The sequence below is a fragment of the Macrotis lagotis genome, chromosome X (assembly GCF_037893015.1).
Source record: "Macrotis lagotis isolate mMagLag1 chromosome X, bilby.v1.9.chrom.fasta, whole genome shotgun sequence".
NCBI lineage: Eukaryota > Metazoa > Chordata > Mammalia > Peramelemorphia > Peramelidae > Macrotis > Macrotis lagotis.
In genome coordinates, this window is record NC_133666.1 from 81,793,520 (window position 1) to 81,821,431 (window position 27,912).

General features: G+C 44.9%; 1 protein-coding gene across 1 annotated transcript in view; it reads right to left on the bottom strand.

The window, feature by feature from the left end:
* Positions 1-1,688: 1,688 nt before the first annotated feature.
* PDZD4 (PDZ domain containing 4) overlaps positions 1,689-27,912 on the bottom strand; it is a 31,254-nt gene continuing 5,030 nt past the window's right edge. Inside the window, exons 2-8 of the mRNA XM_074200689.1 lie at positions 9,400-9,614; positions 7,976-8,066; positions 7,394-7,492; positions 6,040-6,102; positions 4,548-4,649; positions 4,197-4,307; positions 1,689-3,968 (exon numbers count right to left, since the gene is read on the bottom strand). Of these exons, the coding sequence (XP_074056790.1) occupies positions 2,391-3,968; positions 4,197-4,307; positions 4,548-4,649; positions 6,040-6,102; positions 7,394-7,492; positions 7,976-8,066; positions 9,400-9,614 (2,259 nt within the window). The 3' untranslated portion in view covers positions 1,689-2,390. The remainder of the gene's footprint in view (positions 3,969-4,196; positions 4,308-4,547; positions 4,650-6,039; positions 6,103-7,393; positions 7,493-7,975; positions 8,067-9,399; positions 9,615-27,912) is intronic.

The following is a 27,912-nucleotide window of genomic DNA, read 5'->3' on the forward strand; positions in this document are numbered from 1 at the left end:
CTTGAAGCTGTTTTATGTCCTCTACTGAGTACCCGAGGAGCAGAGATTTAGAGCCAGAAGGGTCTTTAGAGGCCATCTAGTACTGAGGCAGCACATAACTATGGGTATCTGAGGCAAAATTTGAACTCAGGTCTGAGGCTTAATTCACTATTATACCAGTCTGTAAAAGACTTAGCAGAGGATCTCTTTTGCCTATTTTACTAGCTACTGTTTAGTTACTGGGTAACAGGGTTTTTTTTTTTTCACTCATCCACATCCTGTATCTTCCCTCATCCATTAAGCCCTTCTGTACCCTTTATTTTATGTATCCTGTTGCTCTTTTCTATTCCTTGAGTAGCTATTAGTTTGACAGGGACAGAAATAATGTATAGGTTTCAATAATTGGGTTGAAGAAAAAGCAGTTAACTTCTCTCTTTCTCCCTGCTCCCTTTCCTGAAAAGCATGAAAGTCATTGTTCCTCCATTCTCTTGGTAATTTGCAGTGGAGATGAAACTTGGGCTAATTATTGCCCTTTGAATATTTAGAAACAATTATTGAGCTATGATTCAGTCCTGTCTTTTCAAGGTAAAGTCTTATATCTTCTTTCATTTTTCCTGCTTCTGGAGCTTCTCCATGTGATTCTTCCTCAAAGGCAGAGGATCATAACCCAAATCATGTCAATGTTTTGGAGCAGAGTGTGAGAAACACTGCCCAATTCTGTTCCACTAATGCAGTTTTTGTTCCCATTGCCTTATTGCCTCAACTGGGTTGGGGGAGTAGGGGGTGTAATTTCTTGCTGCTCCAAAAGAAAATGTTGTCCAATGTAAAACAGGACTTTTCCATTATGAGTACCCCAATGCCTCTCTTCTTTTCCCACCTGGAATCTCACTCCCCACTCCCTCACACAAAACAGGTCATTGCCTTTGTCAGACAAGTCCCCTTCAAATACAAATCAAGAGACTGGAGATGAAGAGTCAAAACACAACTTGCTTTATTTTTAAGATGCAGGTGGTGTTGGAGGATGTCTACAGAGGATGGGGTAGCTTGCATGCTACCAGTCATGGAGCCTCAGAATTGAAAGGGACCTCAGAGGGCATCTAGGCTGGCATCCCTGACTGTGTTTTAATGGCCAAATTAGACTGCCCAGTCCATTGTTGGGCTACTTGTTGGTAGAAAGCCCTTCCTGATGTTGAACTGAAATCTGCCTTCCCAAAACTTTCCCCCACTAGTCCTACTTGGGCCCTCTGAGGACAAGCAGAAAAAGTTAAATCCCTCTTCCATCTTGCAGCCCTTCAATTATATAAAGACTGATCATATCCATTTCCTTCCTCCCCTTGACCAAGGCTTCTCCAGGTTAAACATCCCCAGTTCTTTCAGCTGTTTACCAAATGACATGATACTGAGTCCTTACCACCCTGCTCAACCTTTCTCTGAACACTTTCCAACTTGTCAATGTCCCTCCTCAACAGTGGTGTCCAGCTGAACACAACACTACAGATGGGTCTGACTAGGGAGGAGTACAGCGGGGTTATCACTTCCCTAGTCCTGGACATTGGCTTTAGAGTGCCACTGGCTGGTGAGACAACAGCCACATTACACATGGGACCTGTGATGCCCCCCACCCTATCCTGGGCCCCAAACTTCACCATTCCCCCTCCCCCGCTTCCCCCCCCCCTCCCCAGGTCTTTCCCTCCCTCCCTACCCTCCCAACCTTCTTCCCGGACAGACATCACTCTTAGCTCCTGGCTTTTTGCCTTAAGGAGCTGCTGGCCCCTGGGCAGGTTCACAAAACATAAAAACAAATATTGGCAAGCACAGAAAAGGATAAAGACCACAAAATCAGGGTTGCTTTTGTCCATGAATGAGAGGCTCCTAGTGGGCCCCCAGTAGACACAGCACGGTGGACAGCAAACTGAGGAAGGCTTTACCATCCACGGGGACTTTTGTGCTAGAAAAATGGAGTCTGTGCTCGAAATCCAGGGTAAGGAAATGCTTTGTGCTTGGCAAAGTCTTCCTCCCTCCCCAACTTTTTCATTTATTTTCCTGTCTCCTTACATCCCAGCTGGATGGGGGAAAGGGCACTGTATGTGTAATGTGCCTCTCTCTCCCACACCCAGAATAGACCTGACACCCTAATGTTGACCTTGGGTGTGTAGATAACTAGGGTTTCTTCACACACACACACACACACACACACCCAAATACACACAGACATACACATCCCAATACACACACACACACACACACACACACACACACACACACACTCTGCCCTACCCCAATACACACACACTCACACCACACCCTAGTCTCCAAGGGAAAGGACTACTGTGAAGCAAGAGATCAATTGGCCGGTGTGTGCTATTGAGGGAGAGCAGTGTGTAACTCAGGTCAGGGCCCCACTGGGCAAGTCACACAGTGGTGACAGAGAGGAGAGGATTGTAGACCCTCTTGCCATCGGCTGAGCGGGTCCCATGGGCCAGCATCTCTTGGATGGTGATCCAGTTGTCCAGGATCTTCTTGTTCCTTTTCTTCATGGTTTTGCGGTGGCTCAGTGCAATGATGTTGAGCTCGTGCTTGCTCTCACTGTTCTGCTGCTCCTTGAGGCATTCCAGCCGGCTCTGCATCATGAATTCCCGCCGTTTCCGCTGCTCTCGAGCCCGGATCAAGTGTTGCTTCCGTTCTTCCTTGCTCCAGTACCGGCCCATCTTCATCTCACTGACAGCATCATCATCAGTGGTCATGCCACTCCTTTCCTCACGGATCTTGAGGGCCCGGGCCTTCAGGAGCCGGTCCCGCACAGGCCGTTTGGCCACATAGCGTGTCCCATCACTTCGCACCTTCACCTTCCATTCCATGCGGGGGGCTTCTGCCCCTCCAACCTTGGGGCTGGCCAGGGAGTCCTTGCACATGCTAGCCAGGCTCAGGGGGTTGTGGCTCAGTTCCTCCAGGCCCCGGGCCTGAGTCAGCTGCACACAGCTGTGGTACCTTTCACTGGTCTGGCCACGGTGCCGCCTAGAGAGGTAGGGACTGCCTTCAGCTCCCGCCTGCTCCAGTGTCCCCCCGGTCTTAGGGCTGCGGCGGAGCCGGTCCTCAGCGTGTTGCCTCTGGCAAACCTCACCATCACGGGAGAGGGAACGGAACTTGGCTGGGCTCCCATCGGGGGGGCCAGACTTGGAGGGGCCACATGTGGTCTGGTTGAGGTTTGAGTTCCCAGGGGCTGCCTTCTCAGCCCCTAAGCAAGCTGTCTTGAAGATGGTGTCAGTGACTCGCCTCAAGGGGCTCTCAAGCAGGGGCTCCATGAGCAGTGGGGTGCTGCGGCAGCTTTCACCTGTGTTGTAGGCGCTGGTGCTGTCTTTGTCAGACTTCTCAGGCAGCTCAGTTATGTCTGAGAGCTCGTGCTTCTTGGGCTCACTGGCTCCAAAGTCATAGAGGCTCTCCTCCTCCAACAGCCAGGCTTTCATGCACCTTTCGCGGAGCTGCTGCATCTTCTGGGCTCGCAGTATGTTCCTACACTTGAACTCCAGGTGCCTCAGCTCCTCCTCAAGCATGGCCATCTCATGACCCAGGCTCTCATTGCGGTTGACATCCAGAGAACTGTTGCCCCCTCCCGCCCTGGGGAAGAAGAGCCCCAGTTGGTTGCCATTCTCTAAGTGACATTTGATTTCCAGCAGCTCCCGATAACGCTCATACTCCTCATCTGTGAGACCTGGGACGTCCCCCCCACCTAGTCCAGCGCCCTCAGCCAGGAGGGAGTCCATGCTGAAGTGAAAGTCCCGGCTCTGCAGGGCATCCCCTTGGAGGCCAAATTTGCGCAGACTTCCTGGAGTATTGGTGGTGCTTGGGGCCTCATCTCCTAGCAGGTCATGTTCTGAGCTCTCTTCGTTTCGGGTGCTTTCATCAGTCCGACCTACCCCACTGTCCAGCTCTTGGCTGTTGTTCAGACCTGGACCAGTGCTGGAAGCTCCCTTTCCATCTTCAGTTTCCAGCTAGGGACAGAAAGACAAGTTTGGAGTTCATGGAGGCCAAGACCCAACCCAGTTCTGGGGGCTAAGATGGGGTACCAGGTAGTGTGTTTGGGCTAAGGCATTTAGGGCAAGATGGGAAGCCAGACAATTCCCTCTTCTCCTATTTATCAGTTCCTTCATTCCATCTCTTCCACTCCTTCTCTAAGGTTGACCATAGCAATAACGCCTTGATCCCTCCCTCATTCTCACCTGATGGGCAGAGGGGGATTTAAGCTTCTGGACTGGTAGCTCCCCCTCATTCTCAGAGCCAAAGTCATCTAAGAAGTCTTCCCGGTCACTGTCCTTCCATCGCTTGGTCAGCTACAAAGAAAAGTCAAGGACTAGAGCTGTTGTACCAAGATCTCCCTGGCATCACCAACTATTTCCCCACAAGCTCTTGGTGCCATGCTGAAGAGTGTGCTCCGCCCAGCCTAGGTATCCATGTAGCACTTCTCTCAGAGGATTTGTCACTACATGAAAGCTGAGAGAAGCCCTAGTCTGTCATTGCCACATTGGAATCTTTTCCCCTACTACCCCCTTAATCCTGCTAGGTGTAATTACCTCGGTCTCAGGCCGAGCCACAAGTAGTGAAATGTTGGTATTCTCCTCTTGGGTCAAGATGGCTACTGCCTCCTCTCGATTCTGGACGTCCATGCCATTTATCTTGGACAGGGCAAGGAAAAGGGATAAAGATACAGTTCATCCAGCCAACTAGTCAGCATAGAAAGAGCAATACTGGGTGCTTACTATTCTCGGCTCTGTTAGACTTTCAGGGAAGTCTGAAAGGTCTCAGGTTATTCCTCCCTGCCTGGGACACCCCCTCCCTGTCTCTTGCCCAAACCTACCTATTTTTTTTTTAGGTTTTTGCAAGGCAAATGAGGTTAAGTGGCTTGCCCAAGGCCACACAGCTAGGTAACTTGAACCCAGGTACTCCTGACTCCAGGGCCGGTGCTTTATCCACTACGCCACCTAGCCGCCCCTAAACGTACCTATTCTTGAAATGACCTAACCTCAGTTCACACCATCAGAGTGGAGACAACATACATATCTAGGAAAAGTGTATTAAAATACAAGCTAATATCAAAGATGTCACAGGAACATTCCCATTTGGTTGTCAAATGAGGGATGCTATTGGTGCTCCAAGGGAGCAGAAAGCCCTGGGGACTAGGGCAGACAGGGAAAGCTTTATGAGTGGGAAACCTGAGCTGTATCCTAAAAGATGGGTAGGATATGTAGAGAAGGCATAGCTTAACCTTTGCTTAGAAGTTAGAAGACCCTGGGTATGTTCAGGAGATAGTGAGAGAAACTGTTTGACTAACCCAGGCATATAAGAAATGGCTAAAAACATAGATTAGGAGTCAGACTAGAAAAGACCCTCTCCTGAATCATGAGGTAAAAACCGAGGGCCATGGGATAGAGATGGAATGAGCTAGATCCACCTACTCATTTCCAAAGCCCAGATGGAGCTGCAAGTACTGTATCTCTTCTTGTAGTAATAGAAACCACTGAAATTTTCTGAATTTCAGAATGGGGTTAGATACAGTAGAGAATGAACCCACAAAGTCTTAGCAAAGGCAGCAGGATATCTGAGCCCTTCTCACATTGTCCATATTCCACAAGACGTGAAAGCAGCACCTCAAAAGGCAATAGGGGGAACTGGGGTAAGACAGCTGAATTGACACCCTTGGGCAGCTGTTGGGGTAGAACAGTCATTCTCCCTAAAGTCCTGGAAGACTGGTCAGGGTGGGGAGAAACAGTCATCTTGTCTATAAACCCTGACCCCCTTCAACTTGAGGAACTAAACCCTCCTAGCACAGAGAGCACTGCCTAGAAGACCCTACCTAGAGAATTGGCAATCTAGGTTCCTTTGTGCTTGTTTCTCTTGAAGCCTTTTCTGGGTTCCTTCTCCTGGCTGGCTCCCCCTCTTCCCTATATCTAACAGACTGTTTCACAAATCAAATGGAATTAAAGAGAGCCAGCTGGTAGAGAAGGGGCAGACCAGTTGAGAAACTTGTTGTTGTCCCCAACCCCATTATTTTTACTCAATTCTTACCTGAATGATGCGATCCCCTTCTCGAATTCGGCCATCTTTGGCTGCAATGCTGTTGGGATTTACCTGTAGGAGTCATGCAAAGTGGGAATGGTGTTAAGTTCTCCAAGAAAATGACAATGCATCAGAATGTTTCATTTGCAGAGAAAGGGGATGGAGCAACAACCCTTGGGACCCTTCCTACCCCTCTGTGGATGGTCTCTGACTTGCTCATTAGCAAGTAGCAGGGGAAGGTGTGGTCCTCAGAGATTCTTGCTAGACTGTGAGAGGGCTCTATGTGTGTTTTTCTATTTGCAGGGTAAGAAAAATGTGTTTTTTTTCTTTTTCTTAAGATAGTGCCTTTCAAACATACAGACACCTCCTCTATCCCATCTCATCATTCATGAATATTCCAATTGGTACCTATTGGCCACATGACAGAGGCAGCTGCCCCAAAAGGAGAGAGCTTTAATCTCTCCTTCACAACCAGCCAATGGCTTGGGTGATCCTATATTAACCACTTTCCCTGTCCCTGTCTCTATTTCTCACATCAGACAAATGAAAGCCCTGTTCAGTGTTGTGAACTGAAGAGCCTTCCTTTTATGGACACATTTTGTGCTGAGATGGGGGCCATAGGACAGTATGGCTCATGGACTTCAAATGCTGTCTCTGCCATTTACTCCCTGTGTGACTTGGAACAAATCACTTCCCCTCCCTGGGCCTCATTTTCCTCCTTTGTAAAGTGAGGGGGCTGTTCTAAGTGATATCTAAGGTCTCTTTCGGCTCTTAATGTAGGATCCCATAATTCAGATCAAAGGGATCAGCCCTTCTTAGCATTAAAGTTATGAGCAATAGCAGAGATATGGTGAAGCAAATGAGAGTGGGAGCCCCAGCTGAATTCCTGTCTCTTCACCTCCAAGGCTTCAAACAGAAGCTAGATGATGAGCCCAGTGTGTAGCAAAGGGAATATTCTTAGGATGTGGATAGACCAGATGACTGTAAAGGTCCCTTTCAGCCTCTGAAATTCTTAAACTTCCTCAAAATCGCACAAAACTTTAGACCAGGGGTGGCTAGGTGGTGCAGCCCTGGAGTCAGGAGTACCTGAGTTCAAATCCGGCCTCAGACACTTAACCTCACTGCCTTGCAAAAACTAAAAAAAAATAAATAAATAACAAACAACAACAACAACAAACCCTTTAGACCAATGAGAAGAGAGAAGGGACTAGTTCAGAGCTATAGTCTCTAGTCACAGAGTGGCAGTGTGTAGCAGATAAGGGATAAACAAAGCCATCCCACTTCCATACCTCCCACTTTCACACCCAATGCTGCCAGGTTCTCTCCCTCCCACCCCCCCCCACCCCCACAAATCAAGTCCTACCTCTCCGACGTAGATCCCCAGATCCTCTTCATCATCTGTTCGGTAGCAAACCATCAAGCCCAGCTTGTCCCGGTGGCTGGCTTTATATAATTCCACCTCCTGCCGTGCAGGGGGAGTGGGAAATGCATGAGTGATGCAGCCTGCTCATTAGCCCAGGGGGCAGGAGAGAGCTACTGCCAAGCTAGGTCATCTCAAACCATCCACTCTACCCCAGTAACACCTCACTTTGTCTCTCACATCACCTATGCTAGAGTGAGGTGTAGCTTTAAGATTTGTTCTCACTTCCCCTCAAAAACTGTGATTTCTTTAACAAAAGTTTTGTACTTGGAAACCCCAGGAGACACACAAGGAAACATACAAGACACTAGACACAGACTCACCTACACAGAGCAAATACAGGAAGCACAGCCACACCCTCCTTCATGCCCAAGTTTGGCTATGGCCACAAGTGACCCACTTCACCTTCTTCCATCTCCCAGAAAGAAACCAAACCTCTCATCATTCCTCAAATGGAGGAGGAGTCAAAAGGTCCCACCCCAAGAGTGATCACTGAGAATGGCTGCTATCTACCCTCAAGCTCACCTCATACTCCAGCTCATCCACACGGTCGGCCTCCTGCTGGCTGCCCTCCATGAACTCCGCTGGGTCATAATACTCATGGCCGAGGGGGGGGCTGCCCAGGAGAAGGTGGGAGGGGTCAGGACAACCAACCATCCATCTATCTCCCCCCCACTACTCTCCCCACCTCCCACCAGCTCCAGGGGCTGGCTTCTCTATCTCCCTACAAGTGACCCAGGGATCTAGAGTATAGATGGACTGTCCTAGGCTCCAATAGTACCCTTAAGAGTGAGCCAGTTGAATTCCATTCTTTTCAAGCCAACACATTCATGCAGAGGCCAGAAATGCTTTATGGAGTGTCCGAGGGTCCAGAAGGGAAGACCAAGGCTGCCTAGCAACCCCTCAGGTTCACACATCTGTACCATCCAACCCAGAAGATGACTACTCTGGCCACGCTGACCAAAGCTGTCACCATCACTAGTGCCATCATAAGTGCCTCATCACTACCCCATGGTACCATCCCATGCAGTGCCCCCAGGAGTTAACCAGGCTCTACAGATTCTCCAGGACCAGAACTGGGATGATAATGGCCCCTAAGGTATTGCTTTCCAATCCCCAGGAAATGATTAGCACCAAGCTCTCAGAAGCAGCCCTTCCTCCCTATCTCCGACCTCGAACTGAGGAGAGGGGGTCCTGGTAGCAAGCAGCTCCCCTGCAATCTGGCTGGAAGATTAGTGGTGTAGTGGACGAGCACAGGAATGTGCACACACACACACACACACACACACACACACCACAATTGCTCACCGCTGCCTCGAAGAAGGCTTCTTATTTTCCAAGGAGTAAAGCAGAGAAATGACAGAAAGGAAGCAGGCAAGAGATGGAAGAGTTCCAGAGAGGTGAAGGAAATAAGAGAGAGGAAGAAGGCAAGAGAATTCAAAGACATGAAGCAGAAGGATATGGGGAAGAAGAGAAAGAATGAAAGACCAATTCATTCCCTCCCCACCACATCTATTAGCAAGGAATAATCTACAGCCAGTTCCATGCCAGCAGAGGGGGGCTTGCCTCCTTTGAGCCCTGGGAGGAGATGAAGGGAGGAAGGCCTCAGTGAGAGCTTCCTTATCCCATCACTGGATGGTGAGAAGCCTGAGACAAGTGCCCCTGAGGCTTGATCCTGAATCCAACATTGACCTCCTGGGAGGCAGCCCCAGCACTGCAACCTGCCCAGCCCTTCTCAGGGGAAGATTTTCACAAGGGAGGAAAGCAGTCAATCCTAGGGGTACAAGAGGATCAGAAAAAGTAGTATGAATATTCTGCCTCCAAAGCCCAGGTCAGGCTTGAATGTTGCCTTTGGTAAATGAATCCAACTGCCCTCAGGTGCTGTGCCCACTCTGTAGGCAGGGCCCAGAGGCCTCCTGGGGGTGACTCCCAGCTCAGAAAGGACGTACGGCTCCAGGATGACCATGGGCGGAGTGGGAGGGCGCAGCTTGCCCAGCGCCATGACATGCTCGAAGGTGATGTCAGTCTGAGTGCCACTGTCCACCAGCTGCAGGTCGTTGCAGGAGCTGTCCCCCCGGAGCCGGGGGCTTCGTCTTAGCACCTGGATCACCAGGGGCTCCTTGGAGGAGCGCAGGGCTTCCAGGGTTTGCTCCTTTCCATTCACCTGTGGGCAGAGACATGCCCACATCAGCACCCTGAGGCCATCTCCCCACAGAAAGGGAAGGAGAGGGGAACCCAGCCTGGCAGGACTCGGGCATGACACTCATTGCCTGAGCTCACGAACCAGCAGCCCCAAACTGATCCACAGAAAGGGTATTCATCCTTTATCCTGGAACTTTGCTTCCCATTCCCATTTCTACCATATTCTGTTCCTTATTGTCAAATAACATAAGCAAAACCACTTCAGGCAAGTCTAGGAGCCAGAGGAGAGATCCATATGGACTGGTGCTTGAGGGTCAATCAGTGGGCTCTACCACAACAAGAGATCTCTCTCCATGCCAGCAGATTCCAGAACTTCCACGCCTTTCCTCACCTTTGGCCAGCATGGAGGTATTTCAGGAAAGATCAGACCAGTATCATTTGGAATCTGCAAAATGCTTGAGAATTCTTTGGCAAGAGTCTAACAGCATCATCAGTAACCCAAATATGTTAGGTACAAAACCAAGGTGATGGTGGGGGTGGGGCAGGGGAGTTTTAAGGGTGAGCCCCAAACATTCATGAAGCTTCTACTAGGTCTCTAGGCTATGTTTAGCAATGTAAAAGGGAAGGGATATAGGAAAATGTAAACAAGTCCCTGCTTTCAGAAAGCTTCCAATATAGCTGGACAAGAAAACTAATCCTCCAGGCAAGACAGTTAACAATATAAGGTAGTGTCAATCTCAAAGGAGGTCTTGTGCTAGACCTTGAAGCATAGCTAGAAATGGAACAGTCTTCCTGGTAGAGAGGAGAATGCATTCTGAGGAATGAAGTATAATAACAAATCCTAAGTCCCAGAGATAGGAATGAGTTTGAGAGTGCAGAGAGACTAGTCTGGCCAGAGCAGTAAGAGAAGAGGTCAGACTGAGAAGATCCATCATTTCTAGTCTCCAGGTACATCTATATCTTCCAGACCAAGCCCAAGTCAGTATTCAGCCATGTCTCTCTTTCTCTGCACCTTCTTGGCCATATTTTCAAAACTCTTCTGAGGTCATTCAACGACCTTCTCCTTCTAAGCCTCCCTTCTGGCTCTCCTGCCCACCCTCTCCTAATCTAAATTAGCTGCCTATATGGCTCTCAGTGTCTGAAGAAGATCCTAAGAATCCTGGGAAACTGCATACTCCCTAATGCCTCCATCCTAATCTAAGGCAATTGTTCTTTGGTACAACAAGTCCCACCTCTTGCAAGGGTCTTTTTGAACTGAGGGATAAGTATCCAAGTCATATAATCACTACCTGACCACAATGCATTGTTTTGGGGAAACAGGAAAAACAATATGGTTTTTCATTCATGTTTTTTATTGTAAAGGATCACCGATCTCCAGCTGCAGAGGTTCAAGGAGGTCTTCTAGTCCAATTTCCTGATTTTAAGAAGCGGAAACAGAGGCTTTACATTTGTTTAAGAAGAAAAGGTGATCTACTCCCCCCTCCAATCACATAGGTAGTAAGCAGCAGAGGTGGGATTTGAACCCAGGGCCCCTGCCTCTAAAGTCAATGTTCTCTGCCCTGAGCCAAACTGCCAGAGAATATGATTTATACACAAATAAGTCTAAGATAGAATGTGTCAGGGGTGGAGATAAGAAGCAGACAAAGTAATCTAGAAAACCTAGGGAAAGAGAAATAAAAAAAATATTGTCTCTAAATAGTTTTACTTGGCTATTGCCAGCACCTAGGTATCCCCTCCCCATTGTTTTACATAAGAGCCTATCATGTATTATCTTTGATGGACCTTCAACTAAAACAAGCACTAACTCCCCTCCCCTCCATGCAGTTAGGTGTAGCTAGATCTAATTCACAACCTTCTATCTGGGGTAAGTCAAAGCAAGAGAAAAAGCACCCTTCATTGGTGAATGAAGGCTCCTTGTTCTTTGTATGGCTAGACGGGCTAACATGAGCAGATGAGACAATGTTCTGCTTCTCACATATTTCCAAGGCTCTGCCCTGTATGCTCATGGCTACTCTTCCTTGTTCAGAAGCTGCTGGCTTCTTGGTAACTTCTTTGGTGGCAAATATGGAATTGGAAGGTCTTTACCTTCTTCTCATAGACCTGTGCTGTGAGTCACTGGGTAACAAGACTGACTGCTTGTTATAATCCCAGTGAAGGAGAGATGGGGGAACAAAAGACCAGGATGGAACAATACTGAGACTTCTTCAGAGAGCTGGAATCTAAGAGGCTGATGTGCAGGGAAATCAGCTGCTTAAGTAGATTCAGGCTGCAAAGTCAGTAATGGATCATGAAACAAGGCCTCCTGTCAGAGGAGTCAAACATTGGTTGACTCCTCCCACTTCCCTAAGGCTTCCAAGCTTTATTGGTGGTGCTTGTTTTCCCCTCTGATGCTAGGCTAATGTGGCCCTTCCTTACTCAGCTATAGTACATACAGTGAGGCATGCTGTCTTTTCATCTGACCAGACTTCTCTGGCTTCTGCCAGTACAATTGCCGATAAGGTTATTTGGTGGTGTCTATAAAACAGCAACAAAAATCTTCCATCATTTTCCTTAATCTCACTCAATGTTTTTAGTTATTAGGAGGTTGGGAACTTAGTTTTTTGGCAAAGAACTAACAATGTGACATAAGAAAATATTTATCATTGCTATAACTGCCAAGAATTTGTTTCAGGGAGTGCCTCATGAGCCTCTTCAACCATTTCCAATAAGGTAGATAAAAAAGAGGTCATGTGTTTATGGGTCACAAAAACAGCATGTGATGGCTTAGAAAGCATGCATACAGCATAAACAGGAGTCTATTTGGTGAGATGTGCTCACACCTGTGGTGTACATGTATGTAAAGAATATGGGTGTGGCCATGTTCACTGTGATGACTATGAATCTAAGGAATCATGAAGTCACGTGTGTCTGTGTGTGTATGCGTGCATGCACACCCCTCCCTGAGGTGCATGCTCACACTTCCTACACTTTCACCATTAGGACCTGTGGGCAGGGAACCTGGGTGACATGAGGAGGCTCTGCCACTGTCTTTTCTCTGTATGGCTGCACAGCAGCTGGGTTGCTATGGAAACTGAGCCCAGACTGTAGAAAGGGAGCATGGGCTGGTTGTTGAAGGGGCGCCATGTCAGGATGTCAGAGAGGAGGAGGGGGATGGAATGGAGAGCTGCTGCAGTGTATGGGTACAAAGATTCAGAGCCTAACATGGAGATCACCCTTGGTTTCTGAGACAGGTGACATGGAATTTGGTGACAAAGCTGTCTCCACCTCTGGCCCACCCCACCCGCCACTTGTTCCTCCCACTCCCTGGGCCAGCATAGGGTTTTTTTGGAGGGAAGGTGGAGAGACATGAGATTCTCAGGATTACTTTCACTGTTTCTGAATGGCTGAACAGCCACAACAGTAGCTCTCCTCTTCCTTGGGGGGGGGGGGGCAGATTCCCAAACTGATGAGGACTGACGATGGCACAAAATAATGGGAAAGGATGGGGAATGGGACACAGAACAACCATTCTCTTCTGAAGCTGCTTTTCCCCTACCTTCAGTGCTGCCTTACCCACCCCACCCCTTTTTAACAGAAAAAAAAATCCATTTTAGAGTCTTTTTACAAAGACAAAGAGTAAGACACTGCATGGGGAAGAAGAAGAAGACATAGCTATACAAAAGGATGAACAAAATGAAGGAAAACAGGAAAGATAGGAACTAGGAACAGAATCAGAGAGGAAAAGAATGAATGCCTGGGCAACATGGTTTCTTGGGAATTCAGGATAATTGAAGGTTGGTATAGGCCAAGTCTGAAGCTGTCTCAGGTAAAAAGCTGGAGGTGAATTACTCCCATTAGGCAAGAGAGAGGTCATAAAACCCTTGGGCAGAAGGGGCACTAGCTCCTGAGCAGCATGTTCCTTTTCATCCCTCTCCCTCCAGAAGAAGCACAGAGACCCTGGATACCAGTTAAGGGCACCTATCTACATCCATTTAAATGATTTGTCTAAGTTAAAGTTGATCCTTCTCTCTAGTTATGATTCATCTTCTTTCCAGCCTCTAACCAGCCTGGGGTCCTCACTGCCTCCTCCTCCCCCAAACACATACACACACATACACACACACACACATACACACACACAAACACGTATTATCTTACCTCTAGACTTCTGTTTATATTCATTTTACACCTCCCTCTCTGCATCTATGAACACCCAACCCTGATATTGAAGTGAATTGGAAAAAGCTCCTGATGCCCACAGTTCATTCTAGAAGAATATAGTCTGTTATTCATAAACCCCAGGAAGAACAAGAGCTTGCCTAGACCTAGTAGATTTTCCAAAAGACAATGAGGGATCCATGAGAATTCCCCTCAAAGAAGGAAATAAACATTAGCTGTCACAACCATCTGGTCACCCAGATCCCAAATCTTGTACAAAAAAACCATCCCTCTGTTGAAGTGAAGGCCAATCTGGTATGATACTGTCTTGGGCAACCAGAAAATGACAGTCACTGAAGTCACAACAGTGAGCAATCTTGTCTGAAAGGTTTGGGTCTTATCCCCCATCAGCATCCTGTCTCTCCCCCACCCATCTCCCCCAGTGTCCTTTAGCATCATGCTTGCATGAGAATACTCTGGGCTTCAATCCAAGGCAGCACATCTGGTTATTCAGGAACAGGTGGAAAAGGGATGAAGAATGATTGCAAAGGTCAAGGGAATTCTTCCTTCTCTTCTGAATGCATTTTCTTCTTAAAAACTATGGGTAAAGTTCCTGGAGCTCCAAGAAATATATGACAGTTGATTTCAGTCTCTAGATGTTTCCTAACAGATCTCTTATGAATCTTGTCTTCTTTAGTTCCAGAGTTTTTCCAGAATAGATACGGAGAAAGTGGGAAAATCTTTGGACCAATGTGCCTTTAGCCTCCTTATTCCCTCTTTTTCTTCTGTTGAGTTTATTCTCTATGCCTATCTAGCCACCTCATTGCCTCTCTCCCCAGCATCCTGTTCCTCACTCTCTCCTCCCCCATTTTATATTCTTTCATTCTCTGCTTCTTTCTTTCTCTAATTTCTTATTACACAATGCTTCTTCTTCAAATTGAGGAGCAGACCTAAGCCTTTTTCTTCACACCTGACCACTTCTCCCTGTCCCCTATTCCTAGCCCACTTGTATATTCACAGAGGCCTAACTGAAATTGATAATTCTGGTAATCACTTGGAAATATATACAGTTAAATCCACATCTATCATTAAAGAGTTGCAGCACTCGCACTATTTATGAAAAAGATATTAAAGCTTGTGTTGGCCAATCCTGGTCCTGAAAAACAGCTGATAAACTACATTTCCTTCCTTTTGACTCTAGTGGTTAGGGACTATAAGAATGGAATGCTGTGCATGAGGCCACAACATTGGTTTTGCTTGACTGTTTTTCTTTGTTACAAAGGAGGCTCTATCAGGAATCGACTATGGTCTAAGAACAAAAGACATCAATAAAACTTAAAAAAAATTATTAGAGCCAGTCAGGGAGGACTTTGGAGAGAGGAACGTGAACAGGAGAGCAGCAACACAAATAATGAGAGTCAAAAGCAAGTTGATGAGAGATTGTGTCCATAAAAACACAAAAAATGAGACAAATACAACTATACATTGTGAGAAATATGGGTATACAAACATACATACACACACACACACACGCATGAAGGAAGAGTTACATGAGGCAGAATCAGGCTGAGGAAAGCACCTAGATCCTTCCCCATGTGGCACCTAACACAATTCTGCTCCACACCTTCTCTAAGCTTGATGGGTAGCACAGTGCTGCATAAAGATTAGTGGACTTGGAGCCAAAAAAAAATCAGTTTTATCACTTTCAAGTTGTGTGACCTTGGGCAAGTCACTGAACTTTTCAGGGACTCAGCTAGAAAATGGGGTTAATCCTCATCTCCCTCTTGGATTCTTGTGAAGAATTTATGAGAGAATGTAAATGATATAATCTGTAAAGTGCCAATATAAATCCAGATCCATCCTATAGGGCAAGCACTGAGGACTCTTCTAGGAAGTGGGAGCCTTGAAGACTATCCCAGAACATGAAAGCCAGGCAAGGAACTAGTATGACAGGTATGGACATCTAGAAAAGGCTCTTAACCAATACTGAGTAAAGCCTGGATGCCTGAGACAAGAACTGAGGCCCAGGGGGCAGCCTGTCTGTCCTGGCTCCTGACTCTCCATTTCCTCCCACTTGTTTTTTTTTTCCTTTTTCTTCTTCATTTTTCCCCCTCAACTCCATTCCCTATATGTCCTTTCCAGAAGGGGAAAAGGAATAAGTAGTTCTCTAATACCACCTACTCTGCACCATGTTATATAATAAGTGCTTTTTTCCAAGAATTTTCTCTTCTCTCTCTCTCTACATCCAGCCCCTGGATTTGTTATGGCTTTCTCCCCTAACACATGAGTGGTATTCCAACAGTCAGAGATCTGTGGGGAAGGGAGGGAGCAACTGCTCCCAGGAGACTATTCTTCCCCAGTCTCTATTCTGACTGAGGTTCCTGTAGGTATTGGAATAAATAAATGTGGAAAAAGGGCAGTTCTGGTTTGGTTACTCTCTATAAATCATTATCATTAAACTGTAGTTGCAAATTGGATTGTACTGGCAGTTGCATTGTGTGTGGAACTCTGAATGGATCCAATAGTTTTGGACAGCTATTTGGAATTATGTAAAAGAAATAATGAAATGCTCATACCCTTTGAGCCAAAAACTCCACCCTTCAACTATCCCATATCTACTCCTCATTTTCCATCTTTCCTTGGCTACATAGGATCCTTTCCTTCTTACAAAATCTCCTTCATTTTTTTAAATTTTTATTGAATTTTACAATTTTTACCCCAATCTTGCTTCCCTCCCCATCCTCCACAGAAGGCAGTCTGATAGTCTTTACATTGTTTCTATGCTATACAGTGAAGATCTCCTTCATTCTTAAAACAAAAGCCTTTACTTGATCCTACCATTCCCTCAAGTTATCATCCCATATCTGTTCTCCTTTCCCCAGCCACATCCCTAAAAAAGGCATCCATTTTTTCACTTCACATAAACTTCTCGACGTCTTATAGTCAAGCAACGCTCAACTGAAACTTCTCCCTCCATAGGTACAGATGATTTCTTAAATTGAAGCTCCAATGCCTCTGTAAAAATTCTTACCCTTCTTGAACTTTCTGCTGATCACACTCTCTTCTTAGATAACTCACTCTTTGTTGGATTTTCATTCTATGCTTTCTTCCTGGTTCTCCTGTTTCCTTTGCTGAATCATCTTCCACAAGAATCCAAGAGGGAGATGAGGATTAACCCCATTTTCTAGCCGAGTCCCTGAAAAGTTCAGTGACTTGCCCAAGGTCACACAACTTGAAAGTGACAAAACTGGTTCTTTTGGCTCCAAATCCACTAATCTTTATGCAGCACTGAGCTACCCATCAAGCTTAGAGAAGGTGTGGAGCAGAATTGTGTTAGGTGCCACATAGGGAAGGATCTAAGGTGCTGTCATCAGCCTGATTCTGCCTCATGTAGCTCTTCTTTCATCCTTGTGTGTGTGTGTGTGTGTGTGTGTGTGTGTGTGTGAATGTCTCCCTGGATGCTTCCCCGGGTCCACTTCTATCTTATCTCTTTACACATATGGTCTTAGTAACCTTATCAGCTCCCATGTATTCAATGATCACTTCTATGCAGATGGTTCCCAGAATTATTTATTCAGCTCTAGCCTCTCCCTTGAGAGGCTCTCCAACTGGGTGTCCAGTGGGTGTCATGTTTAAAATAAAACTCTTCATTATTTCCCCCAAAATCCTTGTTTTTCTAAACTTTTCCATGTCTATTGTATACTATCATCCTTCCTATGGGGCAGGCAGGCAAGCTCAGCTGAAGCAGCAAGATACTATGGGGGACAGAAAGAGAGAGGAGGCAACAACTATCTCCCCTCAAATCCTGTTGAAGATAGCCCAGGACTATAAACTCAAATATCTTGAGAATAGTAGAACTCTCAAACCACCAGTCCTACTTCTAAGACCACCAGCCAGACCAGCAGCCCTGCAGCCATCATCTAGATACTAAAGGAACAACCCCTGTGGAGGAGCCAGCCATTCCCACCAACTGCCAGCCAGCTACCACCTACTGGGCAAGTAATTTAATCTAATTAAAGCATCAAGGTACCCTGAGAGACAAGTAACAACTTTCACCAGGTGAAAGCCACCATGACCACTTTGACTACTATCTCCAATGTTGCCCACATGGTGAGAGTCCAGGGTCCTGAACTCAAACGAGCTTTAAGAAAAGCACTCTCCTGCTTCTATGGTCCTGCAACCATCACTGATGAAATAAATCACAGTAGAGAAAGGATCCACTTTCCTTGCCAATACCAAAGCTAACTGCTGACCAACTACCACAGACTGGCAAAGTAATGACTACTCTTCCAAACCATCCAACCAGTCCTCAGCCATCAGTCTAGGAAGCCACACTAAGAGATGATGCAGTCTTGTAACTGCTCCTATCAGAGATTTAATCACAGCACCTAAAGACCCAGAAAAGGAATTTCTTGTCCCCAAAGTCTTTAGTATTGCCAAATAGTTCAACATCAGAAGCAGGTATAATTTTATCATTAGAAATGACATTAAAGAAAAGGCATTACCATCTACTTTGCTGCTTTACCCTAAGTACTTGGAAAATCAGAATGAAAATGCCTCCCTCATTAGAATGTATTTTGCTATCTCCATCATTAAGCATAGTACTTTGTACTCAGTATTCACTTAAAAATGTTTTCTCTGGAAGATAGTATGGCAGAAACCAGGAATAGACCAACATCTCACACCCTATCCTAAGATAAGGTCAAAATGGGTGCAGGATTTAGACATAAAGGATAATATTATAAGTCAATTAGGAGAACAAGGAATAGTTTACCTGTTAGATCTATGGAAAGGGGAGCAGTTTATGACCAGACCAAAGAAGAGATAGAGAACATTATAAAAAACAAACTGGATAATTTTGATTACATTAAATTTAAAAGTTTTTGCACAAACAAAACCACTGCAACCAAGATTAAAAAAGAATATAGTAGGGGGAGGTTGAGTGGCGTAGTGGATAAAGCACCGGCCTTGGAGTCAGGAGTACCTGGGTTCAAATCCGGTCTCAAACACTTAATAATTACCTAGCTGTGTATATATAGTGAATATAGTAAATTGGGAAACAATTTTTACAACTAGTGTTTTTGACAGAGGACTCATTTCTAAAATATATAGAGAATTCAGACAAATTTATAAAAAAACTAAGACTTTCCCCAATTGATAAATGGTCAAAAGATATAGAAAGGCAATTCTCAAACAAAGAAATCAAAGCTATTATGAAAAATTACTATAAATCATTATTGATTAGAGAAATGCAGATTAAAGCACCTCTGAGGTACTACCTCACACCTCTCAGATTGGTCAATATGACTAGAAAGGATAATGATCAATATTGGAAGGGATGTGGGAAACCTGATACACTAATGCATAGTTGGTGGAGCTATGAACCGATCCAATCTTTCTGTAGAGCAATCTAGAATTATGCCCAAAGGACAATAAAAATGTGCATACCCTTTGATCCAGAAATAATACCACTACTGGGTCTAAACCCTTAAGAGATCATGAAAAAGGCTAAAAAAATCACTTGTACAAAAATATTCATAGCAGCCCTGTTTGTGGTGGCAAAGAATCGGAAATCAAGGGGATGTCCATCAATTGGGGAATGGCTAAACAAATTGTGGTATATGTATGTTATAGAACACTACTGTTCTATAATAAATCATGAGGGATGGGATTTTAAAGAAGCCTAGAAAGACTTGCATTAACTGATGTTGAGTGAGATGAGCAGAACTAGAAGAACATTGTACACCTTAACCTTAAATGGACTTGTTCATGTCAGCAGTACAATAATCAAAGACAGTTTTAAGGAATTTGTGATGGAAAATACCATACATTTCCAGAAAAGGTATTATCAAATTTAAATTAAGAACAAAGTATATTATCTTCAATTTTTAAAAGTTGCCTTATGTGTTATATAATTTTGTTATCTCTATTGTTTTCTTTGTTTTAGATCTGATTCTTCTCTAACAACATGCTTAATTTCTATCTATGTTTATTTAGCATGGTGACAAATGTAAAGCCTATATCAGATTGCCTTCTGGGGAGGGAAGGAAGGGAGGAAGAAAAGATGTAAAACCCAAAACTCTGCAAAAAATGATTGGTAAAAACTACCACAGTATGTAGTTGGAAAAACAAAAAAAAAAATTATATAATAAAAATACTTTTTCTTTCATATATCCATTCATTCCAATCATCCAGATTTGAAATCTCAGATTCCTACCTGATTCTTCCTTCTCCCCTACTCTTCACATTCATCAGTTGCCAAGTCTTGCTGATCCTATTTCCATACTATATCCACCCGCTTCTCTCCATTCATATAGTTACCATTCTAGTTTAGGCCTTCAAGACCTTTTGCTAGAATTATTGCAATAGATTCTCTTAACTGGTCTCCCTGCCTCTAGTCTTTCAAGTTCAGACTCCACTTAAGGGCCAAACTATAGCACACATCTAAATTACTCTTCTATTCCTTTGCATTTTGTTTATTTCCAGTTCCAGATTCTCTCCTCCCCCCCCCCCAGCTCCCCATTCATTGAGAAGGCAAGAAATATACAACTCATTACAAATATAAAGTCCTACTACAAAACAAAATTCCACATTAGCCATGTTTAGGGATGATCAGGGGAACAGGAAAAGGAGAAAAAATTATCCTTCAGTTTGCCCTTGCCATTTACCCATGGGTTTGTGGTAATATCCTAGAGAATTAAACTTCATTTATAAACTAACTTTGTTGTTTTGTTTTAGCCAAAGGGAAATAATGGTTAACAAGACAAAATGTCTTTCACTAGAGAAGTGGGAGACTATGGATGTGTAATGTAGCATGTAACTGTGGTCTATGAGGGGGGAAATGCTGAATAGTAAATGATTATGGTTCACGTGCCAGTTGGCTCTGTAAACCGTGGTTTGGTTTGAGGTTTTTTTGTTTTTGTTTTGTTCTGTTTTAAACCTTTGTTACAAGAGAAGACTCCCTAGGTAGACAGGTTCACTGGATATTTGGTAATGAATGGGCAACAATAACAAAAGATATCAAGAAAAAAGAAAAAAAAGTGAGTGTCACCCAAGTTACCTGAGCCTTGTCAGATTTTCCCCTCAGTTATGGAAGCAGGAGGTCAGAAGGCTGAGCACAGATCAGTTCCTTCCTGATGCTGTCACCTTGCTGCTTCTGCAACACCTGGGGCCTTCAGGCAGACCCGGGGAAGGACGGGCTGCACAGGTGGAAGCTTAGGCTGAGAAGGAGGAGGCAGGAAGACCCTGCTTCTGAGGAGTGAGTGAGTAGGACAGGTGCAAAGGGCTGAGAAGGGCTCAAGAGGGTGCGGGAGGACGGGCAGACAGGCAGACAAAGAGGCAGCAGCAGCTTAGCATGCACAGCCCTGTCCCACTGCAGCCTGCGCATGCCCACGGCTTCTGTGCAGGCCTGTTGGGGGAGCAGGGAGCCCAGGGCCTGGGTGGCCTGGGAGCAGGTCTACTGCTGGGGGTGGGGAGGGGCCACTTCAGCTTTCCTCCAGCTCGATCTTATCTTGGGGAAATGGGAGGAGAGCCCCACCTTCAGTTCCGAGTCTAGGGAGCTGGGCCTGGATGAGCTTCCCACCAAGAACAGATCCAGGCCCATTTAGGCAAACTGCCCAGTTTCTGAGCAGAGCTACCCTGGGTTGGGGAGGGGAAAGCCTCTAGCTCCACCCTGAGCCAGCTGAACAAAAGGGAAGGGGGGGGGGGGGCGGTGAGCAGCAGGCTATGAGCAGTGGGGCAGTGAGAGGCTCCAATCCATCCCCAGTACCACTTTAAGTTCATTCCTATCATTCTTCCTAATAAATGGTGGGCATAACAGTGCAAGGGTCTCAGCTCCCTTTTCATATTCTTTAATCTTCACTGGAAAAGTGAGGGTGGCTAAGAGAAGGTGCTAGGAGGTAGGAGACCAAGCCCTCAATGGCAGCCCTCCAACCCCCAATTCCCACCACTCCCTGTCTCTCCTACTAATTTAGACTGCTCATTCTTTTATTTTTCCTTAGAAGCTGGACTAGGTGGCTCCAAGGTCCCTGCCATCTTGAATTGGCCAAGAACAGTAATCAGTTTCATATTCTAAGTCAATGTCTAATGCAGGGACACCTATAGTCAGCCTGTTACCCCTCACTCCATATTCCCGTCTGTTGGAAAACAGGCCCATAGAAGATCCACAATGAACACGGCAACCACAACCCCAGAGACCAGTCTCAAATTCAACTCCTTCCTTAGACCCACTGCATTCTGAGCTCCCTCACTTCCTGAACCGAGCTACTGAAAGACATTTCCACAGGGTTAAGTGAACATCAAAAGGAAAGGGTGAGGCCCATAAGGAAGCAGAAAGCTTCAGTCTACAGAGGGTTGGATCTATACACACAACTTATTCAATTATACAACATAACCTCCTAATTAATTTTTAAGCACCGTGTCATGGATTTGGCAGCCCTCCTCCACCATCCCCCTCCACCTCTACTTGGCCCAGCACCCATGAGCCCTCATCATACTTCCAACTCAGTCTACCTTGGCAAGCCACACTACCAGGATGACTCTGTGCCAATCGCTTCTGCCAACCAAAAGCCAAAGGGAAGAATGGAAGGGAGGAGCAAGAGAATGGAGAATCCTCTTACTTAAGCTCCACCACTTTCAGGGTGGGCTGCCTCCAAACAAATAAAGTTATTATTACCCAGGTGCCTCTCCATCACTCTCACACAAGCACCCTTTGTTATGAGAAGCTGACCAAGTGAAATTATATCACATCTGGAATGATAAGTCTTAAGGGGGTTGAGGATGGGAGGTAGAGAACAAAAAAGGTAGAGGTGGCATAATTCTGTACAAACCACAGGTCCTTCTGTTATCAAATTAGAAGTCATTTTCTCTGAACTGGTCTGCTGAAATCAGAAGAACAAGGGAAAAAGTCTGGTAGGCAGTGATGCTGGGATACCTTTGGAGCTCTGCTTTAAGAGTAGAACCGTGATTCTGTCACAGAGAGGAAGAAAACCAAAGCCATGAGCCAACATGAGAATCTTGGGAATATGTTTTGTGTTTCACCAGCATCAAGCATCAATCAAATGCCCACAATTTTCTTGGTACCATTTACAACTAATTGACTCTTTTTCCCTTCACCCATCTCAGAGCTAATCTGGCTGAGTTAATGGCACTATCTGCCTCTTGTGAAGATCATTAGGATCCTTTCCATAGCACTTCCCATGGCAGTGTCTTCAAGCACCTAAATAATAAGCTTATTACCAACTTCACCACAAAACCAAAGGGAAATCTGAGAAGTTTTTGAACCCTTATCACCAAAACCACATAAAGCTCAAGATTTCTCTCTCTTGGAAGCAAAATGCCCAGCAGGTATGAACATGCCTTCAATTCTGAGACTGTGGGTCTTTCTAACTGGCCTTGTGCACTCAAAGTCTTAACACCTCAAGGGAAATAATGTCCTCATATTTTGCTTTCCTGAGATATCACACTAGAAAGGTAGTGGGGGGCCAGCTCTACTATTTACAAGTCATGTGATATTGGGGCCTCAGTTTCCTCATCTGTCTAATGGGTCATAGACCTTACAGTATAACCTTCATGGAGCTGTTGAGAAGATCAAGTGAGAATTAATATAGATAAAAGGGATTCAAATCTGGCAAAGCATTCCACACATTCACTATTTTCCATGTTTTGTAAATTTTTAACCCTCTGTCACTTGAAAGAGCCCCCCTCCAGGCACTGTAAAATTTTTTAAATCATTTTTTATTTGTATCTTTTTAGATAGCCTACATTTTTCAAGGTATTCCTTCCTTTCCCAGAGACTCAAAGCTATCCCTTATAATAAAGAAGAGAAAAAAACAGTTCTGCAAAACAGCTGACATCCTATGCAGTGGTTACTGAAAGGCTTTATCAGAGCAATTCCTCTGCTCAGGTTCTTCCTGCAGTCTGAACTCTCAATGAAGTCTATGCTCCTTTACCCTTGGATTCCAGAACAATCCTGTCCAGATGAACAAGGTCCAGAGGATAAAATTTTCTTTCAATTCCTGTCTTCTTCTAACCTTCCCTGAGACCGTCAACATTATATGTTGCCTCATCAGCTACATACCTAGTAAGCCACAAAAGTCCATCAATACACAAATGTCACCCAAACATACACACACACACACACACACACACACACACACACACACACACCTTCTCCAAAAAAAGGTCTGGCTGTCTCTGATGTAAAGGGCACAAGAACCCATCTTACAGTTGGTGTGGAGTAGTAGTGCAAAGAATACTAGACTTGGGATCATAAGATCTGGTTTCCACTTCCAGTTCTGCCATTCACCATCTTTGTGACTCCAGCCAACTCGGAGCCTCAGTTTCTTCATCTGTAAAATGAAAATCATAATCTCTCCATGATCTCTCCCACAGACCTGTTGGGAGGAAAGTACTTGAAAGGCCATAGAGTGCCACTGAGTTAGGAAAATTAGCTTGAATTCTCTCTGCTAGATCTTAGGAACCAAATAACAAAGGAAACCCTTCAAGAAATTCTTCCACATATTCACAAATGGGAATGCCCTTTTATCTACCAACTCATTAATACCACCAAAAGTCCTTCCACTCTGAAGTTTTTAAATAAAGAACTAAAAAATTCAAACGTGTCCTTAAAATTCAAGAAAGTGAGGGTCTAACTGTAAGGAAAATGACTTATTAGCAGTGCTGGCATCTCTCTTCCTACAAAGCATAACATGGCAGGTGCCAGTGTATGCTGCACCTTTATCTTTGAGTATCTTGACCACTGCATAGGATGTCGGTTTTATTTTGCAGAACTGTTTTTTTCTCTTCTTTATTATAAGGGATGGCTTTGAATCTCTGGGAAAGGGAGGAATACCTTGAAAAATGTAGGCTATCTAAAAAGATACAAATAAAAATGATTTTAAAAATCTTACAGTGCCTGGATAACATGTCTTCTTACTTTGGAGGGGGGCTCTGAATGTAGACTATCCCAAATGATGTCAGCAGTAGCCATAATTTATATTAACTGGTTTGGCTTAACTGACTTTATTATAGAAGGGAGGATCACTCAGTTGGGTGGGAGAAAACTGTAGTACATATGTAGAAATGACAACAGTGTCCAAACAAAAAGTATTAATATTGATTTTTTAAAATCTAAAGCTAAAACAAGTCTTAAAATGCATGGAGGTGAAGAATTTGGAGTTTTGGTCACAAGGTGCCTCAAACTTTTCATCACTAAAAATGGGTTCCTCTCTTTGAGAATAGGAGAGAGAAGTTTGAAAAGATAAATAAAACTCTAAGTCAGGAAATACCCTACCTTTCCTGCAAGAACCACCTGCCAAGATCACAGGGATACAAATGCAGGAATAGTATCACTCTGGGAGGTGACTTGAGTGATTTCCAAAGGCTAAATGGGAGCCAAGTTATTTAAAAGAGAAGATACCATGTCAGTCAAGGCCATGGGCAAGAGGGAGGTGCAACAAGAGGGAGATGCAATGGAGAGTAATGATTGAGGGGACAAGGTCAAGTAGGTTTAAGATTTGAACTCTCCCCAAAATAAGAACTTTACCTCTCCAGAGTATATTTGGGAAACAGTTATAAAGAGCACATCAGCAATTAGGAGAGAGTAAGCCACAAACTGAGCAGCTAGATGACTCTGAATAGAGCACTGGATTTGGAATCAAAGACCCACCTCCCTGAGTTCCAATTTGGTCTAAGACATTTTCTAGCTGTGTGAGCCTGGACAAGTCACTTCACTCTCCTCATCTGTAAAATGAGTTGGAGAAGGAAATGGCAAAACCACTACGCTATCTTTGCCAAGAAAACCCTGAATGGGGTCATGGAGAGTCAGACACGACTTAAACAGCTGAACAACAACAAAACAAACTACAGACTTTAGAATCCCAGAGTTGGGAAGGGTCCTCAGAGATGATCTAGTCTAAATCCATACAGGAACAGTGTTACTGGAGGGACCCATTTTGACTGATAACAGCTATTGTTAGGAGAGGTCAGGTAAAACAAGGCAAATCTCTCCTTCAAATCATAGCCTCTTCAATGACTATACTTACTGGCAGTATCATTCCCACCCTCCTGCCCCCAGACTCCCCTTCCCCAATTCCTTCAGCCTATATGGCTATCTAGTCCCCTCCCCCTCCTGGCTCACTTTCCTCTAGATACAATCTGGCCTATCAATGCCCTTCCTAGACCATGATGCTCAGAACAGTCTAAATACCAGATGTGGTTCAACTGAGGTAAAGGAGAGCTGGAAATTACGGTTCTAGCAGTGTGCTCTAAGAATTCCCACCTACCCCTCTAGGGTCTTGTCCTGCTAGATCTGGCTTCTACTTTCCCCATCTCTTACTCACTCAAATATTCTTCCTCACTGGGATTTGCAAGGGATCTATGGATAAATCTGAAGAGTCCATAAACTTAGATGAGAAAAAGTGGAATCTTTATTTTCACTAACCTGAAACTGAAATTTAATATTTCCTTCAATTATAAATATAGGCACTAAACCTTATGTTGAGAAAAATCCCAAAGACTTCCCAGAATGCAAAAGGGTCCATGCCACAAAAATCAGAGGCCCTGGCCTAAGAGACAGTAAAAGTAAAGACATGGAATCTTGTAGAGAGATATAGTCATAAGGGTCAGACTAGCTCCAGAAGGAGCCCCTCCTAACCCTTATGTCTCCTTGGGAAAAAAAAGTTGAGAACCCCTAGGCTAAGAATCCCTTCCTAAGAGAAAGTAAAAAGGTCTCCTTATCCTTCTGAGGAAGCCTTGGTTCCGGTGCTCACTGCAGCTTATATACCTAAGCAGTTAAGAACTGGCCTTGAGACAGAAATCCCTGAGTTTGAATTTTGCCTCAGAAATTATTTATATAACCTTGCGCAAGTCACATAACCTCTATATGTTTCAGTTTCCTTATCTTAAAAAAGGGGAGGGAGGTGGAAAAGGGAGATTGGACTAATGGTCTTTAAGGTCCCTTCCAGCTCTAAATCTATGATCTTAAGACATGATTATACCTTTGGATTCAGTCTTTAAAAGTGGGTTAACTATACAGACTCAAGAAGACTAGAGATAGGAAGTCTGGACAGCCACTGAGTCCATTTCCTAGAACTGAAGAGGAGGAGAGGAGCAGGGGCAGGGGAACAAAGGAATTCCTAGATCAAGTGGAAGAATTCCTGGTCTAAGCCACCAACCTGAGAAGCAACAAGACACTGAGTCACAATGATGAGATAACTTAGACTTGATGTTTTACTTTTTACTGTGGACTATGAAAGTTTGTGGGGAAGAGGTCTCTAGGGACCACCAGTTCTTTATCCTTGGGGAGGACCCCATCCAGGGTACTATAAGTCTGAAGGTCCCTGTATAGGTCCCTGGGAGGCAAAGCTCACAAGAAAGGGGGGGATGCCTGATTCACTTGCAAGCCAGAGTGTTTTCCCCTTTTGGAGGGACCACCCAGAATAGTACTATAAATCAGGAAGACTGTATAGGTCTCTAGGAGGCAGAGACCCACCAAAGAGGGAAGGAGCTCACTTGATTCTCTAGCAACCCTGCTTTCCCTTTGCAGGGTTACCCGCCCCCTGCCCAGAGAAGTATTGAAAGTATGAAAGGCTGAACAGGTTTAGTGGGGAGGCACAGATGAGTTCAGACACTAGTCCTTTGTGTTTTCTGTGAGGTGAAATCAAACCTATCCTTTATTCCAAATTTTGTTAGCTTTTGTGTTTGCATGGTAACTGAGAGCCCTTTGGGGCTGGTACTAAGAAAAACCCTAAGTGGAGGCATAAAACAAATCACCTTCTAATATTTTCAGGTGAATATGTGGGTGAGGACATGAACATCAAGATTATTCGAGACAATTCCCTACAACCAACTCCATTCTGTATGAGCTCAGGGCTGCAGTTACACAGAGGTAGGTTGGTAGTGAGGGAATTACTCCTGTCATAAACTGGTCACCTTCAACTTCATTCTGAAATCAAAGCAATAACATTAGACAAGGAAGACAATAGGAAAATTAATTCCTGAGAGCCACAGACCAAAGAAGTGGAGATGCAATGCTGGGTGTTAAATGGGGCCGATATGAAGAAGCCACGTGGTGCTGTCAGCTTTCTAGTCTAAATGTGATATACTCGAAATCCTCATGTGCAAAGGACCATAGAGAAAAGGTATAAGCACTTTCTAACACCTGGATTCCTAGAATCTCAGGG